At 49.3% G+C, this 12,378-nt stretch overlaps 2 protein-coding genes across 5 annotated transcripts; one reads left to right on the top strand and one right to left on the bottom strand.

Annotated features, from left to right (window-relative positions):
- The first annotated feature begins 379 nt into the window (after positions 1-379).
- LOC309581261 (F-box only protein 6-like) lies at positions 380-8,558 on the top strand. 3 transcript variants are annotated; one of them, XR_014227038.1, is made up of 6 exons: positions 380-796; positions 1,421-1,547; positions 2,264-2,359; positions 2,695-2,830; positions 3,533-4,002; positions 7,998-8,558. XR_014227038.1 is itself a non-coding variant. In XM_082295753.1 (6 exons), exons 1-5 carry the CDS (start codon positions 538-540, stop codon positions 3,677-3,679), a joined length of 765 nt encoding a protein of 254 aa, XP_082151879.1. In that variant the 5' UTR covers positions 380-537; the 3' UTR covers positions 3,680-3,687; positions 7,998-8,558. The 3 variants fall into 3 exon arrangements, 2 of the variants coding, with proteins under 2 accessions (XP_082151879.1, XP_082151878.1); XM_082295753.1 differs by having other exon boundaries at positions 3,533-3,687; XM_082295752.1 differs by lacking the exon at positions 7,998-8,558 and having other exon boundaries at positions 3,533-4,401.
- On the bottom strand, positions 4,558-9,032 carry MAD2L2 (mitotic arrest deficient 2 like 2). 2 transcript variants are annotated; one of them, XM_082295754.1, is made up of 8 exons: positions 8,988-9,032; positions 8,638-8,756; positions 8,030-8,101; positions 7,073-7,173; positions 6,863-6,957; positions 6,687-6,760; positions 5,613-5,705; positions 4,558-5,315 (listed from the first exon to the last, which is right to left on the bottom strand). In XM_082295754.1, the coding sequence occupies exons 1-8, from the start codon at positions 9,025-9,027 to the stop codon at positions 5,274-5,276; spliced, it is 636 nt and encodes a 211-aa protein (XP_082151880.1). In that variant the 5' UTR covers positions 9,028-9,032; the 3' UTR covers positions 4,558-5,273. The 2 variants fall into 2 exon arrangements, with proteins under 2 accessions (XP_082151880.1, XP_082151881.1); XM_082295755.1 differs by lacking the exons at positions 8,638-8,756; positions 8,988-9,032 and adding an exon at positions 8,395-8,522 and having other exon boundaries at positions 4,558-5,705.
- Between the last annotated feature and the right edge of the window lie 3,346 nt (positions 9,033-12,378).

The following is a 12,378-nucleotide window of genomic DNA, read 5'->3' as shown; positions in this document are numbered from 1 at the left end:
CTCTCTCCCCGAAGCTGCCCAGGAGACACCCCGGAAAAGCCGCAGGGGCTCGGGGGAAGGCACCGAGCGCTCTTACCTAGGCCACTGCTGAGCGGGCGGGCTGGGGTCGAGCCGAGCTGCCCTGCTCAAGGTCCGTGTGTCTGGGGAGGGCGGGCCGGGCTCTGATGATAAAGGACCGCAGCCCCGCCCTCGCCCCGCCCCGCGGAAGGGCCGCGGCCCGGCACATCCGTGTCCGGGAGCCGCAGATGGGCGGAGCTAGGTGGGGCCGGGGCCGGGGCCGGGGCCGGGGCCGGGGCCGGGGCCGGGGCCGGGGCCGGGGCCGGGGCCGGGGCCGGGGCCGGGGCCGGGGCCGGGGCCGGGGCCGGGGCCGGGGCCGGGGCCGGGGCCGGGGCCGGGGCCGGGGCCGGGGCCGGGGCCGGGGCCGGGGCGGGCTGTCCGTGGGTCTGTCCGTAACGAGGGGAAACCGCCTTCGCTTCCGACAGCTCGGCTCGTCGTGCCGGGGATTCCTCATCGTGCTCCTGCGGCCCGCGGTCCGCCATGACAACCATCGGCGACCTCCCCGAGGACGTGCTGGTGGAGCTGCTGTCGCTACTGCCCGTCCGGGACCTGCTCCGCACCTGCCGGCTGGTTTGCACGCAGTGGCGGTACGTGGTGGACCTGACCACCCTGTGGAAGCGCAAGTGCCAGCGCGACGGGTTTTATCGTCAGAGCTTGGACAGAAGCATCTCTGACTGGAGGATCTTCTATATGCTCTGCCACTTGAAGAGAAACTTAATCAAAAACCCTTGTGCTGAAGGTTTGTTTCATTATTTATAATGAAGGACTAAGAGTTTCCGAACAGTCAGAATGAGTCAGTGTCCTGCATGCCTCAACTACTGCTGATGCTGTGGGACTCCCCAGCTACTGGGTGGAGCTCTGCTGGATCAGATTCACAGCTCAACTCCTGCAATAAAACTGCTCTAGGTAGATAGGTGTGTATTTACCAATAGTTTGTGGTTTCAGCTAGAAAAATCTGGAGTCATAAGGCCCCAGTACTGCAGGCAGTGACAATTAATTTGCACTGCAAGTACAATGTGGTAGTGAAATGATCAGGTATTGGGATTAAACATCTGGGCAACTGGAGAACTTTTGTTACCAAAGACCTGATTTATATGACTACAGTAATTCTACTTTATTGCTCCTGCTGATATTCTGATGAGGTCAGAAATCTGCTGCCTACTGTCCTAGATGTTGACAGCCACATTAAAGGTAATGGCAGCATAATGACAGGAGTCATTTACAGCTGTAGGAAAAATACAGTGGATCTGAAAACACCAAGTAGCTTCCTAGAATTATCCTGCTGTGATTCTAACAAAAGCTGAGATCCGGCTGGTAGCTGCAGTGAGGTCCTAACCCTCACCTTGGACACCTGTGTTTGTAGAGAGCTTCCAACACTGGACACTTGATGATAACGAAGGAGATAAGTGGAAAATTGAGGATCTGCCTGGAACTCATGGAAATGATATGCCAGACCCCACAGTACACAAATACTTTGTCACTTCATATGGGTAAGAACTGGATTCCAGTAATCTGGAACTGGGAAACCTGCTTCCTCCCATCTGTCTGAAATGGCACCGTGGTTAGAAGGCTGGTGGCAGGTTACTGAACCTTAGATCACCTGTGGGAAAAGGAAGGAACTTCACTAACCCTTTTATGCCAGTTAATTTGAAGAGATGGGTACTGCTGAGAGAATTGAGAATTGCTGCGAGAATTTAGCAGGTGCTAAATTTCTCTGCCTACCAGGAACTTCCTGTAACTTTTATAGGTAAGATAATCTACATGCGATCCCTGCTTCTCCTCTCCCAAACGTGGTAGGGAATGGCTAAGGGTCTGGCAAACTTTATCAACTGCACTTAGATGACAAGGTCAAAAGCTCTCTAACCTCCAGGAGTGGTAGGTGTGTCACACTAACAGCTTGTAATAAAAGCTGTCACCAGAGGAGGATCAACAGCTTTTACATGCCCTAGGCACTGGTTTCCTGTTACCAATATGTAAGCGCAGGGACTCCTCTTAATCCAGCTTGTAGGTAACTATTCCTTTTATCTTGGGGTGAAGCTAATTCAGTTCACTTCCTTGTCGGGTTCTGGCTATGGATAAGGCAGGGTTTAGCTGGATCAGCTTTGTGGGCCTTCAGGATTTGGGGTGGGTATTAAAGCTGTCAGGGAAAGGACAGTGAGAGGGAGGAGATGTGTTGTGTAGAACTGTATTTCTGTGTCTGTTTCAGGCCATGCTTCAAGTCTCAACTCATTACCCTGAAGAAAGAAGGCTATTGGAATCAGCTGATGGATGAGAAACGGCCTGAAATTACAGTCAAGGACTGGTAAGTGGAAGCACTGAAAATAAGAATTTCTGGCACTGGTCTAGAGGCAAGCTAGGCTTCTGGAGGTTTTCATGCTGTAAAATCAATTTTTTATTCTTTGGGGTTGTAGTTCTTGCGTGAAGAATAAGCTAAATCTAAACTTACTCAGTGGATTACAAGGTGGCAATCCTGTTAAGGGCGGGATAGCTGTACGTTCTAGAACTTCTCTGTAGCTATGGGGATGACATTCCTTTTCCTCTGCAAACAGGGATCTCCTTGGAGACTGCTTTTGAAAAATAAATAAAACTGAATGCTGTATATAGAGCTCTGCTCCTTGATTCCTCCTGCCTCTCTAGGTATGCTGCTAGGTTTGACTGTGGGTGCCGCTATGAGCTCACGGTGAGGCTGCTCTCGAAGGATTACATCGTCCTGGAGGAGTTCCACCCTGAGCCAGTGGTCATTGAACAGTGGAGTGATGCCAAGTGGAGAGAGGTGAGCAGCAGCTCCAGAGGCAGGAGCTTTACAGCAGTGTTGTGACGCGTGTGTTGCCAGTCTTACTTGGCCAAAAGTGCCAGTGGACTTTTCTCTGCTCTTTAGCCTCCTCTACTCCATACAGGAGGTGAGTCCTTGCTATTGACAATGCTGAAGAAGCACTAGTGTCCTGAATGAGACAGGTGCTATTTTTAGGTGCCCAGCATTTTCTAGAGAGTATCCTGTGGGCTTCTGTGTTGTTTTAGTGCAGTCTTCTTAATTGTTTCCTGGTTTTATGTAAGATTCTGTCTAAATAATTAAGTAACAAGAACACATTTTGGGGTTTTTTTGGATCAAAAAGCTGTTCTAAAACTACTGCATGGATAGCCAAGTATTGCAGACTTAACTTTTCTTAAACTGTTACAGGTGTTTAACTGGTTTGATTTGCTGAATGTACAGCATTAGATGTTACTTATACATGCACTTAATTATCAAGCTTAATGTCAGTTTAACTCAGAGAGGATTTTGAGGAGAAGGCTGAGTGAGAAAGGTTCCCTCCTCCCCCCCCCCCCCCCAACAGGGTATGGTGCACTTTCAGTGAAAGATACCTGGTCTCAGGAAAAGATCATTCTAAGACTCACACACTGTAGTTTTCTGAGCTTCTAGGTGAGTGGTGGTTTATTTGGGCAAATTAAGAGGAATTATCTTTTCTGTTCTCTCTAGATTTCTTACACCTTCCAGAATTACCCAGCAGGAGTTCGTTACATCTGGTTTCAGCACGGAGGCCAGGACACCCAGTTCTGGGCAGGATGGTACGGGATCCGTGTGACAAACAGCAGCATCACCATCGGGCCCCAGACGTCATTATGAAGCACAGTGTAAGGATTTGCTTTTACCTCAGGACTGTAAGCAAGTGGCCTCAGGTGCACTTTTTGCCTGTACTCTGTGGGTGTGTCCTAGCTTTGTCTTTCAGCTCTTGTTCACAGCAGGACTTCTGCAGGCCCAGCCCTTTGGAAGGGCTTCTGTCTTCATCTTCCATCCTCTTCTACCATGGATGCTATTCCAATTACTGGTGCCCTTCCAGAGAAAAACTGGGACAATTAAATATGAGATCTATCTTTTCTAGTTAATACATTCTTATGCTAACACACACAGTCTAAAAGACACTTTCTTGTTTGTGGAACTTAAGAAAGGTAAGGCAAAATTATTTAATTTCAGATTACCAATGCTATCTACAAGGACTCTGCTACAGATTGTTTTGTATGGTATTTTCTTTTTCCTGTTTCAGCATCAAACCCTTCATAGCATCAGGAACCTGTCACCCCTTGTTCCGAAGTGCTGTGTCACTGGTAGTGAATTCCTTACCCTTTTCTCTAAGTGTGTATAATCAAAATGGTACCTGCCTTCCTATCCAAAACGGTCCCTTGGTGTTTGAATAAACAGGTAGAGAAAAAGGAGGTAAGGAGTCCCTTCAGGCAGCTGCCTAACAACACAAGTACCTTTTGATTGTGCTGGGCTTTTCCCACATCACCTCTGTGCTTTCAAAGGACTTGGTTTGTACTGAGCAGTGTAACCCAATATAAAATGTTAAAGCAATGCCCAGCCTTGATCTATAGTGTTCCTACATTCGATACCTGGAGGAAGCAGGAGGTGCTGGACAGGCTGTTGTACCAAATTCTCTGACAAACAAGCTCAGCTCACTATGAACTGTGTCTGCCACCCTTATATACCCAGAACCAATGCTAAGGCCATGTTCCATCTCCTCTGACAGGCATAGGATTAACAGTGCTTTCCTTGCCTGATCTCTGTTAGGAGTAGATACTTGGCAGGTGTCCTTGCTGGACAGACAAATTCCACATTGCTAATGCCACCTCTGGGTGAAAGGGAAGAGAACAAGGTTGTACAGACTTTCATAGGAATTGGCAGAGTCCACATACGGGCCAGAAAAGCAATGGAAGCTCCACAGAAGATAAAAATACTTCCTCATTGAAGAAGGGAGCCTGGTTTTGACAGAACTCAGCCCAGTTCAATGGGGGTAAAACTTAGTATTTATTGAAGACTACTTGGTCACAGTGGACAGACACTACATAAGGCCTCACTCCCCCTTAACACAAGTGTTGCTCTCGTGGATCGTGTGACAGCTCCCTGCTGTCAATCACTGCCTGTGTGCAATGGAGCTGCCCTTTTCCAGTGAGAACTGGCCTGGTAATAAAGCACTGACTCCCCAGGGATGCACTGTAACAACACCTGTACTCTCACATGAGTCCACATGGGAACAGGCTCTGGCTCCCCATTCCAAGTCAGTTCTATATACAGTGGTAAGAGCACTTGAAATAAAGAGGCAGCAACTGCTCTACATTCACCCAGAAGGCCAGCTGAAGAGATGGTTATCAAGATATGGTTTGTGAGAGATCTTACTCCGCTGGAAGATCAGATGAACCTTGAAGGCAAGGAAAGTTTGAAATCAGGTGCCTTTGTGAGCTCGTTCTTCTACGTAGAGCTGCATCTGGAGAGAGAAACAAGCATCAGTCTTCTTGGTATACAGGAGGGTGAATGGAAAAAAAAAAGCCTGCAACAGGCTGAATAGGAAGTGCTTATACCTTCCCCCATAACCAAGTTTCCTATTTTACTATGAGGAGTCTTGCCCTGCCTTGATTACTGGCACAGACATCTGCAAGACTAAGCTCCTGCTCAGCAGTATTTAAAGTTGTTACACCACAGAAAACTGCAGAGCTGGTGTCAGAGCAGACAAAGTTCTGAACTGCAGCAGGTTCAGCACCTCTCGGTCAAATGCTCTGCCCACCTTTAAGATGTCAGATGTCATGGTTTTCAGGGGAATAAGCCGGGGGTCATGCATGTGCATATCTTGCTCATCAGCGAGGATCCATGGGAAATCCTGGGGGCAGGAACACACGATGTTACTGGCAGAACCCAGCAGTGGTGTAAGGTGAGCTCCTCCTCAGCACTTGTTTTGGGTTAAGTTGAAAGACAGAGGGAAGGAACAGGTAATTCAGACTTTTCACAACAAAACACTTACACACCTGTCCCTGACAGCATAATTATCTTCAGTTACAGCATCAAACTATGAGGTCAGTCCATTTCACTTACTGCAAATGTGACATCTCACTTCTTTAAAAGATAATGCTCTCAGCTGTCCTTAGTTACCATGCCCAGTTCATTACACCAGCATTTAACTGCAACGCCAGAACACTTAGGGCGTGGGTTTCCGTCCTGCCTTGGAAGCCTAAAAGTGGGTCTACTATACCACAAGTTTCCATTACTAAGCAGTGCAGAACAGAATTCCATTTTGAAACAATTTTATACTTCACTAGCTTTATTTGTTGTGCCTTAGGACACCTAAAATAACTTGGCTCAGGAAAAAAGTTTCCGTGTATCTAAGCAAGGATTCTTCAAAAATAATCTTGTTTTAGAAAGTGTTTCCTCTAAGATAAAATGTATTTGTGCCCCCAAACCTACTTGTTACTTGAATTTTAGTCTGTCTTGCTCTTTGTACAAAATCAGCCATCTACACAGTGGATGGTGGGTGAAGGCTGCTTTTTTGCTTGATTAAATTCAAGTACCTATTCTACACACCTGAGTATTTCTAAGTGAGCAAGCACTGTGCAGTGATTATTGTTACAATCTATTTCAAGACTTGAAGGTGTCTGCAGATGTGGCTGTGTGTGGCGAATGTGCTGTCAGCTCACCAGCATAAACCATTTCACCACATTTGAAGTACAGTTATGATGTGCCTCATGTGACACCAACCTACATGTTCAGATTATCTCTCAACCTTAGAGATGCCAAAACTCTGCACTGCCCAGTCATTGCTCTGCAGCTTCTCACACAGAATCAGGTGCCCAAGGACATCACTTACCTTTATCACCTGGATCTTTTCCATGTTGCGTGTGGCAGCCTCCCGTGTGTGAACCAGAACTGTGAAGGTGCAACCTAAGAGAAGTGTCAGGTTCCAGCTCAGGGGACAGCTCCCAGAGGATCAGCCAAGCCAAGCAATGCCAGGCATTAGGCTGTTTGGATCCAAGTGACATTTACCTGGGGGGTTGTTGTCCAGCACAGCATCACAGACGCTGATTTTCAGGATGAAGGCACGCAGTAACTGCTCGACATGGGACAGCAGGGACTCAGAACTGTGGAGGAGACAGCAGTTGTTACTGGCATGCAGCAAAGGCCTGAAGTTGCTCCCAGAATATGTCCCAGGGCTGGCTGTTGGATGCCATGGGCAAGCAGGAGTGGAAACCTCACCTAATAGAAAGAAGAGGTGGCTGGGTGATCTCAAAGACAAATCTTTCCACGGGGTGGTGCTCTTTATCCAGGATTACAACCACAACTTTCTCCACATCGTTCTGCAGGAACCAAGACAGAAAAATCCCTTTCTTAATATGAGCTGTCTGCTGCCCATTGTGCTTCACATACTTTGATGCAGCGGGAGTACACTCAGTTGTTGGAGCTCACAGCACAAGCCCTCATCCAAAACCTGAGTTCAGATTATTCTTTGCAATCAGAAAAAATGCTTTTGCAAAGCAATTTCTTGCTGAGTGTTAAGCTGCCAGCTTGTGGCTAAGGCTGAGGGTTATGAAGTGTGCTAAACTGTACGTTCCTCTAGATCCCGTTTAGGAACAAAGGAGGAAATGCACAGCCATCTCACTGCATCACTCTGGGATGGACACCAATGAAGTTAAGATACATTCAGACCATTGCCCAAACAGAGCAGCTTTGTACAACCACAATGTAAAACTGACCTAATTCCATTTTCTTCATGTGCATTAAAACTGTCTGTAAAGACCAAGGCATACAAAACCTGCCAGCAGCCTCCTAGAATGCTTCTTTGGTCACACTTTTCTCTCGCAAAACCTGGAGTCCAGACCTACCTTTGCTTGCTGGCTCACAGCAAAGCATTCAAACTGTTCTGCCACAGCAGGTGCTTAAACTGGGATAGATTGTAAAGCAGAATGGTAGGATGATGTAATTGGAAGTATACAGACATATGTCCTTGTGTGGTATATGAGACAAGCAAGGCAGGGTTTTAACTGCCAGGAAAGGTTATGATGTTTTTAGTTTTGTTAGAAACTTTTATCAGCTAGTATATTTTATATGGTAAATTTGTAAACAAATGTTGCAATTAAGGTAATATTTATGTTCTCTTATTTTCTATCAAATCCACTTGCAGTACCTTTGCCCAGGTCCCTGGTCTGAGCTCACCTTCTCCAGCAGCGGCTTTACACAGTGCAGTGTGTCCTGGATGTACTGGTTCAGCTCTGGGTGGCAGGACATCTGTAGCAAACACAGGGAAGAGTCAGAGCTGTGTTTGATATGAGCCAGGACAATGCTGAAAGGGAAGATTTAAACAGAAGTACCAGTGTGTACAAGGAATTCAAGTCATGCTTCAAATAGTGCTGAAAAATGCTGAGCTGCCCATTCAAACCAGCAATTCTTTCAGGGAAGGGTTAATCAGCAGATCACTGCACCCACACAGTTGTATATCAGGAATGTATACCCACAACAGCATACTTGGAATAGCATATTCCAACCATCTTTACTTCCTAGGAAACATGCTTTCCTGTTACCTCACTGCACAGAGCTGCGGCAGCCTTCTACTACTGTTGTCCATGACCTGCTTGTTCCATGAGCATTTGCTGTATCCTCAGCTATGGGGCTGTTCTGTCATGACAGGAACTAAGTTCTCCTCAAAAATAAGGCTGTACATTAAACAATCACTTCCAGAGTGTAAGTTTTTTCTGGTGAGTGTTGACTGATCCTTCCTATTTTGCTTGTCCATGTGGCTGTCAGCTTCCAGGAGAATCTCCTACCTGGACAGGTACATTGTACTTTTTCCTCTTCTGAAAGATCCCAATAGGGTAAACTTCTCTGACGTACAAGATGAGGTGAACAGCCACTTCCAGGAATTCTGAAAGAACATCTGCAACAACTGAAAAACAGAAGTAAAGGATGCTGGAATAGGGTGGGGGGAAGCAGAGCAATACCACAGACTCAGGGGAATTTTTTTTTCAGGTATTTTTTTCTGCATAAATTTCACCTGCCTCCTCTTAGTTGCAGGAACTTTAAGGGATAGAGCAACCCTACAATAACACTCCCCCAAGCTCAGTCCTAAGGAGGAGCCTCACAAGGACACCAGTTGCAGCTTAGTACAACACATTACCTTGCCCAAAGTTAAGGTCCTGCCGTGTGAGAGTGGTCATCTTCCCCAGGCCCTGGAAGTAACCACAAAAGGGATGGTTATTCTCTGGCTCATTGTAGATACAAAAATGCTGCTGGCAAGGATTTTCTTGCTATTTTCTAAGTCCGTGAGAGACTTTTCTCTCTCACAGAAGAGGTAGCAGTTATGTAAACAACCAAACCACCTGCAACCTTGGAAAGTCTTGTTTATGGTACAGTAGAAAAATATTTTGACAATGGATGTTTTAGGATTTTAGCCAATCACTCCCAAGGGGTGGCTGATCCTTGTCCAATTAGACTATGAAGAAAAAAGTCTATAGAAGAGTTTGTAAAATAATTAAATAAATCAATCTTGCTGCACAATTCCTGCCTGCTGGATCTTCTCTCCTCCTCCTCCCTATCGCTGTGAGACACGGTGATACACCCTAGGACCTAGGCCTGCAGTAATAATTCATCTAGTCAGTTCATGAAGCCATACTCCACAAGACTCTGTGAGCCCACAGTGAGAAGTGTGAGCACCCCCCATAAGCACAGCACATCCTCAGGGATTACCAGCAGTGCACAAACCAGTGCTCACACCTCAGGATGAGAGATTATTCATAATTTAATTCCTGGGGTTTTCAGTCTCCCTTTCTGCGATACAGGAAAGTTCAGACAAATACTTTTTAGTAACACAAGAAACACTGTTTTGTAAAAGCTTCATAGTACTTGCCTTTTCTAAGCCCTATCTCCTATTATAACACAAGAACTTCTCGGGTCTTTGGGTTAATTCTAACACCACCGTGAACCACTGCTTGTCCAGGCTTGGAGCTCCATCTTCCACGGACACACCATCACACAGGTTCTCATTTGCTGCCACTGCCAACAGCTTCTAAGTTTCTCTCTGCAGTCCCAAGGAATCCAAACTCTGCAGAGCTACATAATTAAGTCAACATGGACTTCGTCACACGGGATTATGGAATACCTCAGGTTAGAAGGGACCCATAAGGATCATGGAGTTCAACTCCCTGCTCCTCGCAGGACCACCTAAAGCTAAACTATGTGACTTAGAGCATCATTCAGCTGCTCCTTGAACTCTGACAAGCTTGGGCCATGACTACATCCCTGAGGAGCCTGAAATTTGTGAGCTACAACGGGCAGCACATTATTGTGACAAACTGAGTTTCACATGCCCACAATCAAACAGCAGACGCTGGAGTTCAGCTTCCAAACAGCTTTCCCGGCATAGTAGACTCCATGCCTTACACAATTTAAGCCACAGTGTACATAATTATCTATTAGAAATTTTGTTTCATTATTTTATCCACACTCTGCATGTAAGCAAATTCTAACCACTAACAGCAGCACTGTTCATGAACTGTAGAGGTCTTTAAATGCCTCTGGAGCATCCACCAGTAACTCAGGTGTCCTACAAAGACTTTTGATGAACCACAGATGTTCCAATCAGCTCTTTAGACACTGATTTTCAAGCTGTTTCGGCTGCAACAAAACATGTCTTTCAGCCTTCACAAAACAGGGGGCTACTCTCACCCCCATTTTTTAAATCAGTTATACCACTGTATATATACAAAGACTTCCTGGAATATTAGTGATCTGCTTGCTACACTAAATAAAACTAAGATAGTTTAGCATCCCAGTCACAGTGGCTCTCAAATTAGTACAAAAGATCTACAGAGTATCATAAACAATCTGTGTTTTTAAAGGTTTAGGTTCACATCATCACAAAGTTGGAACTAAGCACCACACGCTCAAGGACTCTGCAGGCTGGGAGATAATGGAATCACAGAACAGTTTGGGCTGGAAGGGACCTCAAAGCTCATCTCATTACAACACCCTGCCAGAGGCAGGGCCACCTTCCACTATCCCAGGTTGGTACAAACTCCATCCTTTGGACACTTCCAGGGATGGGGCATATAATGCAACTGTAATCCACCATCCTCCCCATGCCTATCACCAGAGCTCCCTCACTAGCCCTGAACAGTCGGCACAGGCCACCCCAGCAGCCCGGACGTGCCCTGCCTGCGCCTGGGCTCCCAGAGTCACCGCCGCTCCCTCGCCCACTCCGGTGTCTCAACCGCCCGAGCAGAAGGGAGGGCGGACGGGGATGGATCCCTCGAGCGCCCCGGTCCCGCTCAACGCACGACACCGCCTTCCTCAGTATTCCCGAGCCTTGGAACCGCCCGTTCACCGCTGCTCCCTCCCGAAACGGGGCTTCTCGCACGGCCCGCCGCCCCCCACTGCCGCCCAGGGCACCCGCCGACCGGCCCCGCCTCAGCACGGCCACCTGCCGCCGTGTCTCCCCCAGTCCCCGTGTCCACCCAATGCTTACCCCCTCCCCGGTGTCCCCCTCCCAGTGTCCTCTCTCGCCCCGGTGTCCCCCCCGGTCCCTACCGGGCCCGCCGCCCGTCACACCCCCCAAGCGCGGGGAGCGGTGGCGGCGCGTGCGGGTGACGTCAGGGTGGGAACGGCGGGCGCCTCCCGGCGGGCGGGAGGAGCAGGCGCAGGGCCGATCCCGCTGCCCCCGCGGGGTCCGGCCACCCCCGCAGCTCCCCCGTCACGGCGCGGCCGGGGGCTCGGTTCAGGGAGCGGGGCACACTGAGCCCCCAGCAGGTCTCCCTCCCCGTGACCATAACGCGGGGAAACCCCGCGGAAGCGGGGAGCCCGCCCCGCCGCGCAGGTGAGCGGAGCTCACCCGCCGCCGCCTCCTCCCCCCGGGCTGCCACGCCTTTGTCTCCGGCCTTTGTCTGTCCCGTCCGTGCCCGGGGCAGGGACTGCTGCTGCCACGAGTACCCTGCGCTATCGCACCCACCTCCTCCTTCGCGCCGGGCACCCCAGCACCACGCACCCCTGGCATACCCATGCACTCCCCCTGTGCCCCCCGCCGCACACCCCGAGCCCCTCCCAGCCCCACCTCCTTCCGCACCATGCACCCCAGTCCCTCGGGATTTCCGACGTCCCCGGTTCCTCTCCACATTCCCCCACTGCCTTCCCACTGTCTCCTCCTCCTCCCCCTCCTCCTGCCCCTCCTGCTCTCGGGTTTAGACACCCCTTGCCCCCCGCAGACCTGTCTCCCCTCCGCCGCTCGCACAGCTCTGCCCTGCCCTGCCTTGCCCTGCCTGCCGGGCTCCGCCAGATCGGGACCTCCGGACAGGTAGGCAGCGCTGCTCGTGCCGTGCTCACCCCTCCCCGGGGTTGGGGGTGGATGCTCCGCCGAGCTGATTCCCCTCTGCTGTCGCAGGGACTCGGGAGGAGTAGGGGACAATTTCCCACTTTCCGTGCGCCCCGGAGGAGACAAAGACATGGGGTGATGGGGGACCCCCGGTCCTGCCGCCGTCGGGATGCGCGCGGAGCTCCGGTCACAGCGGTATCGCTAA

Source organism: Coloeus monedula, assembly GCF_965178545.1.
Source record: "Coloeus monedula genome assembly, chromosome: 22".
NCBI classification, from domain to species: Eukaryota; Metazoa; Chordata; class Aves; order Passeriformes; family Corvidae; genus Coloeus; species Coloeus monedula.
Note: the sequence above shows the minus strand (reverse complement) of the source record. Positions and strands in the feature narration are given on the sequence as shown.